At 47.3% G+C, this 6,704-nt stretch overlaps 1 protein-coding gene across 1 annotated transcript in view; it reads right to left on the bottom strand.

Moving 5' to 3' along the window:
* MYO7A (myosin VIIA) overlaps window positions 1-6,704 on the bottom strand; it is a gene marked incomplete at its 3' end in the record, with an annotated part of 151,777 nt that overhangs the window by 109,987 nt on the left and 35,086 nt on the right. Inside the window, exons 10-11 of the mRNA XM_015426720.1 lie at window positions 4,016-4,135; window positions 1,100-1,242 (exon numbers count right to left, since the gene is read on the bottom strand). Coding sequence (XP_015282206.1) covers window positions 1,100-1,242; window positions 4,016-4,135 — 263 coding nt within the window. The remainder of the gene's footprint in view (window positions 1-1,099; window positions 1,243-4,015; window positions 4,136-6,704) is intronic.

A 6,704-nucleotide genomic window follows, 5' to 3' on the forward strand; every position in this document is an offset into this window, starting at 1 on the left:
GGTGTAGTGGTTAAGTGCGCGGACTCTAATCTGGAAGAACCGGGTTTGATTCCCCACTCCTCCACTTGCACCTGGCTGGATGACCTTGGGCCAGTCGTAGCTCTGATAAGAGCTGTTCTTGAAAAAGAACAGTTTCGGTCAAGAGCTCTCTCAGCCCCACCCACCTCACAGGCTGTCTGTTGTGAAGGGAAAGGAGTTTGAAAGTCGCTCTGAGACTCAGTGTGAAGGGCGGTGTATAAATCCAATCTCTTCTCTTCTTCTTCTCCATCCCACCAAGGCAATGGGGGCTTGACACCCAGCCCCCATAACTATATCCCACCCGCCAATGCTCCCTCTAAGCTGTGAAGTCTTGAAGAAGAAGAAAAGAAGAGATTGGATTTATACCCCGCCCTTCACTTGGAGTCTCAGAGCGGCTTCAGAACGCCTTCCCCTTCCCCTCCCCACAACAGACACCCTGTGAGGTAAAAGAAGAAGAAGAGATTGGGTTTATACCCTGCCCTTCACTACCCAAAGGTGTCTCAGAGCGGCTCACAAACTCCTTCCCCTCCCCCTCCCCACAACAGGCACCCTGTGAGGTAAAAGAAGTAGAAGAAGAGATTGGATTTCTACCCCGCCCTTCACTACCCAAAGGAGTCTCAGAGAGGCTTACAAACTCCTTTCCCTTCCCCTCCCCACAACAGACACCCTGTGAGGTGGGTGGGGCTGAGAGAACTCTGACACAAAGGGCTCTTTTTCAAGGACACCTGTGCCAGAGCTTGTGACTGACCCAAGGTCACATCAGCAGGTGCAGGTGGAGGAGTGGGGAATCAAACCCGGTTCTCCCAGATTAGAGTTCGCACACTTAACCACTACACCAAACTGGCTCTCAAGTACAAAAATTCTACTTTGTGAGCCATTGGCATGAAAGTTGTGAACAAGTGATTGGGCCGCTGCATCATTTAGTTTGCTCTGGAGCCATCCCTTCCTGAGCTAAGGCAAAAATGTGTGAGCCGGAGGCTAAAAAAACTGTGAGCTGGCTCACACTCACTCAGCTTAGAGGGAACACTGCCCCCCCCAGGTCTCGTAGAGCGGCGTAAATGCTCTGTGGTGAAATCTCTACCTGTTGACTGCGAAGTTCTCGAAGCCAAAGATATCGAGCAGCCCGATGGATCGCCTGACGCTTTTGTGCTCGTGAGAAGGAGGCCTGTAAATGGCCGCATTGATCTTGTCCACAATCCACACAAAAAGCCTTCCGTAGATTCCCTGGAAACGTTAAGGGTGGAGGTGAGTTTTATACCGCTTTTTTTTTTGGGGGGTCAAGAAACTTTTATTTTCTTAATATATTTCACATATTCAAAAACAATTTCTTATAATCAGTTTCCCATCTCCCTCCCTCCTCTCCTGTGGCTTCCCGCAATGCGTTTCCCCTGTGGTCCAAAAGTCTTATACATTCCAAGATAACAATCTTATACTTAATATTGATCTAAACAAAGTAAATTTCTTTTTATGTCCCAATTTTTTTCTAGATAAATCTTGAAGTCATCCCATTCTTCAAAAAATTCTTGGTCTTCTTTGTTGTTTAATTTTCTTGTTATTTTATCCATTTCTGCCATGAACAGAACTTTTTGTATCCAATCTTCTATTTCTGGTATTTTCTCTTGTTTCCACATTTAGATCTTCCATTTTATACAACTTTAGTCTGCCCCCTAAAGAATGGTCTTCATCACGATCCTGGTGAGATCTAGAAGCTGGACTTTCCCAAGAAAATTATATTCCCTGGCCTAGAGTAACCATTTGGTATGTTTGGCGGTAGTTAATCGGACCAATCAATCTGAATCTTTCCTTACATGGATCCTTTGCAGTAGGCAGTAACATATAATTTTTTTTAATGTAGTTGTGAAATTTTAATAACAACAAACACAAAGATGATAGAATCATAGAGTTGGAACTTGGAAGGGATCTCCAGGGTCATCTAGTCCAACCCCCTGAACAATGCAGGACATTCATAAATACCTCCCCCACACACACCCCCAGTGACCCCTGTTCCACACCGAGAAGATGATAAAAACCCTTCAGGAACTGCAGCCAAACTGGCCTGGAGAAAAATTGGTTCCTGACCCCAGAGTGGCGATCAGCATTTCCTGGGCGTGTAAGGAAGGGCCACAAGAACTAAGCACTGAGGCAACCCTTCCTGCCCTCCCTCTCATGATCTGCCCAAGTTCACAAAATCTGCATGGCTGTCAGATGGCCATCTAGCCTCTGCTTGAAAACCTCCCCAGAAGGAGAGCCCACCACCTCCCGAGGAAGCCTGTCCCACTGAGGAACCGCTCTAACTTTCGGGAAGTTCTTCCAGATGTTTAGCCGAAAACTCTTCTGATTTAATTTCAACCTGTTGGTTCTGGTCCGACCTTCTGCGAAAACAGAAAACAACTCCGCACCATCCTCTATACGACAGCCCTTCAAGTACCTGAAGATGGTTCTCATATCACCTCTCAGGCGTCTCCTCTCCAGGCTAGACATCCCCAGCTCCTTCAACTTTTCCTCATAGGACTTGGTCTCCAGACCCCTCACCATCTTTGTTGCCCTCCTCCGGACACGTTTCAGCTTGTCTAGATCCTTCTTAAATTGTAGCGCCCAAAACTTGTCGAGGGCTCATTTATGGTCAGTCAGGTCAGCCAAAGTGTCCTCTTATCACAAAGATCTCTCTCCCCACCACCCTCACCCAGGCTTAGGGTTCATCAGGAAGTTCCCTTCCTTTAGTCTGTTTCCAGGCCGAATTCTGAAGTCCTGGTTCTGACACATAAAGCCCTCGATGGCTTGGGAGACTAAGGCATACGAAGGACCACCTCTTCCTATCTGAACCTGGCCAGCTGATGAAATTTGGGTTGGAGGCCTGGCTGTCGGGGGGTGGGGACATTGGGGGTTGGCAACTTAGGGATGCCAGCCTCCAGGTGGGACCTGGGGATCCTCAGGAATTACAGCTCATCTCTGGACTACAGGGATCGGTTTCCCTGGAGAAAATGGATGCTTTGGAGGGTGGACTCTGTGGCATCGTACCCCACTGAGGATGCTGTCTACCTCAGGCTCCATCCCAAAATCTCCAGTTTTCCAACCCTACCCCCTCACTGGACCACTGGAAGTGACAATAGGTAGCCCTAAGAATCGCTGTACCAAAACCGGCTGATGGTCTTCTCCTCTCATCCATTTTATCTCCACAAAAGCCACCCTGTGAGGTAAATTAAGCTGAGAATATTGGACTGGCTTAAGGTCCCCCTGAAAGCTTCCATTGGTAGAGTGGGGACTGGAACCCGGGGACTCCCAAATCTAATCACCACACCGCACAAGTTCTATGGCTAGTATTTAGATGGGTGACCTCCAAGGAATACCAGGGGCATGACGTAGAGGCAGGCAATGGCAAACCACCTCTGAAACATCTCTTGCCTTTAAAAGAAAAAAGTCTAGCTCGCCACCTTAGTGGTAAAGGTAAAGGTTCCCTTGCTCGAAAGCCAGTCGAATCCGACTCTAGGGTTGCGGTGCTCATCTCCGTTTCGAAGCTGAAGAGCCAGCGCTATCCGAAGACGTTTCCGTGGTCATGTGGCCGGCATGACTAAACACCAAGGCGCACGGAACGCTGTTACCTTCCCACCGAAGTGGTACCTATTTATCTACTTGCAATTTCTTGCTTTCGAACTGCTAGGTTGGCAGGAGCTGGAACTAGAGACGGGAGCTCACTCCATCATGCGGCACCTGGGTCTCGAACTGCTGAACTACTGACCTTTCACAGCCTGCAGTTCAGCATCTTAACCACTTGAGCCACCGCAGCTCCTTATGTACCTTAGTGGTACATAACGCTAAAAGAGCTAGAACTTCTGGCTGCCGGACAATCTTAGGATCTCCTGGCTATACTACACACACACTGCCGTACGATGATGATGATGATGATTATTATTATTATTAATTATTACTTCTAATGATTCCATAACCGAGGAAGAAGGGGACAAGAGAAACAGAGCCACAAGTGTGACCCAGTCCTGACCTTTACAAAAGCGTCCCTCACGTCCAGAGCCTGCTCCATGCTGAGGGGGGTAGAAACGGTCTCCCCCCGCGTGATAATTGTCCGGCTGGTGAGACAGTTCATCACGTCCTGAGGATCTACCTGGATGCACAGTGAAGAAGAAAAACAACACAGGCCGATAACTGTTCTGACTGGCAACGGGCAGCTATTTATTATTTATTTATGTATTTATTTTATTCGATTTATACCCCGCCCTTCCTACCAAAGCAGGCTCGGGGCGGCTTACACAGTGTATAAAACACAATTAAAACCCATCATAAAATTCATCGTTATCTAATCAACCAAAACAGATCGGTTAATCCTAAAACACACAAATCGCTATCCTAAAGTGCTGGTACAGTTTTCAAATAAAGTGCACGAGCGGAAATTTCAGACTGACCCATCCTCGACGGGTGACGGTCGTAACGATGTTCCCACACGCTCCGTCGATCTACTTATTTACCTAGCGAGGCGGGCTGGAGAGGGTCATTGACAGTTATGAGCTGTGCCAACTAAGTCAAGAGTTGTCAAGAGGCAGTATAGCTGAGTAAAAGATGTTGGGAATGCTTTAAAAAAAAGGGAAGGTGGTAGGGTTGCCAAGTCTGGGTTGGAAAATACCTGGAGACTTTGGGGGTGGAGCCAGGAGAGGGCGTGGTTTGGGGAGGGGAGGGGCCTCAGCATGGTACAATGCCACAAAGTCCACCCTTCAAAGCAGCCATTTTCTCCAGGGGAGCTGATCTCTGTCGGCTGGGGATCAGTTGTAAAAGCGGGAGATCCCCAGGCCCCACCTGGAGGCTGGCAACCCTAGAAGGTGGTTACCTCCATTTTGCCCTGATTGCAAATTAAACTGAAGCGGGCCCATAGCCCCGGGGGGGGGGCACCTCGGGGCCCAGCCCAATGACTTGCTGCCAAGGCCCCCCGACTTCCCATCCAGCCCAGGCCCCCTAACTTCCAATTTTTTATTTGTGGTGCTCGTTTTGGGGTGTGTGCAGGGTGCCCCCGACTTATTTAAAGCCTCCCCAATTTTTTTTAAAACCCTGGCTATGGGCCTGCCCTGAAGGATCTGTAGTTAGACGTTTAGACTCAGTTCAGGCATCAATTAATTAAGAAGAGAAGAGAAGAGATTGGATTTATACCCCGCCCTTCACTACCCAAAGGTGTCTCAGAGCGGCTTACAAACTCCTTTCCCTTCCCCTCTAGGAATCTCTAGAAATTCAATGGTTTTCAAGAAGAAGAAGAAGAAGAAGAAGAAGAAGAAGAAGAAGAAGAAGAAGAAGAAGAAGAAGAAGAAGAAGAAGAAGAAGAAGAAGAAGAAGAAGAGGAGGAGGAGGAGGAGGAGGAGGAGGAGGAGGAAGAAGAGGAAGAAGAGGAAGAAGAGGAAGAAGAGGAAGAAGAAGCCCCGCTTGCCTTCAACTTTTGGAACTCCAGTCCACATGAGCTGAGAACGTCTGCTTCCACCGAGGCCTTCCTGGTGGGTTTGAAGACCTGCCTTTTCAATAAGAAATTGGTTGGAAGTTGATCAAAGAATTCCAGGGTAAATGGAACACTTATTATTCATATTTCATTTAATTACTGGGAAGGAAAGAGAGAAGTTATTGAAATGTTATACATGAATTACCATATTGAAATGAAGTGTTTGAAAAGGTGAGAAAACATGAAAAGAGGGGGGGCTTACTTAATATTCACCACATAATAATTATTGTATTGCATCGTTATATGTTGTATGATTTTGTTCTATTTTAAGATAATTTTTAACAATAGTAATATGTGTACGGGGCATTATATAGAGGAGTTTATAACTTCTGTGAATATAAGGTCATCCAGTTGGTGCAAGTGGAGGAGTGGGGAATCAAACCTGGTTCTCCCAGATGAGAGTCCGCGCACTTAATTAAAACTTAACAACAGTGTGAAGGTAGGAGGAAAAGCCAACACAAGATGAGAGACTCAACACAAGATGGATTGACTCAAGGAAGCCACGGCCCTCAGGTCACAAGACCTGAGCAAGGCTGATAACAATGGGGTGTTTTGGAGGTCACAGACTGATATATCGAAAGCAACTCAACAGCTCTTAACAAACACTTGGATCAAATCAATCGTGAATTCTCCCTAGAAGCTAAGATCAATCAACTATCGTACTTTGGTCACATCAAGAGAAGTCAGGACTCCCTGGGAAAGACAATCATGCTGGAGGAAAGTTGAACCAAACAATAGGGACCCCAAGTGTATATAATGTATAGGTAAAGGTAAAGGTTCCCTTGCTCAAAAGCCAGTTGAGTCCGACTCTAGGGTTGCGGTGCTCATCTCCGTTTCAGAGCCGAAGAGCCAGCGCTGTTCGGAGACGTTTCCGTGGTCATGTGGCCGGCATGACTAAACACCAAGGTGCACGGAATGCTGTTACCGTCCAACCGAAGTGGTCCCTATTTATCTACTTGCAGTTTCTTGCTTTCGAACTGCTAGGTTGGCAGGAGCTGGAACTAGAGACGGGAGCTCACTCCGTCATGCGGCACACTCGGGTCTCGAACGGCTGAACTACCGACCTTCCACAGCCTGCAGTTCAGCGTCTTAACCACCTGAGCCACCGCAGCTCCTTTTATATAATGTATAAAGAAACAAAAATGCAAGGGTAGAGCATCAACAAATATACAAATTTCACAAGTTGCCAGTAGACACA

Source organism: Gekko japonicus, unplaced genomic scaffold (assembly GCF_001447785.1).
Source record: "Gekko japonicus isolate JY-2015 unplaced genomic scaffold, Gekko_japonicus_V1.1 scaffold3084, whole genome shotgun sequence".
Classification (NCBI taxonomy): domain Eukaryota; kingdom Metazoa; phylum Chordata; class Lepidosauria; order Squamata; family Gekkonidae; genus Gekko; species Gekko japonicus.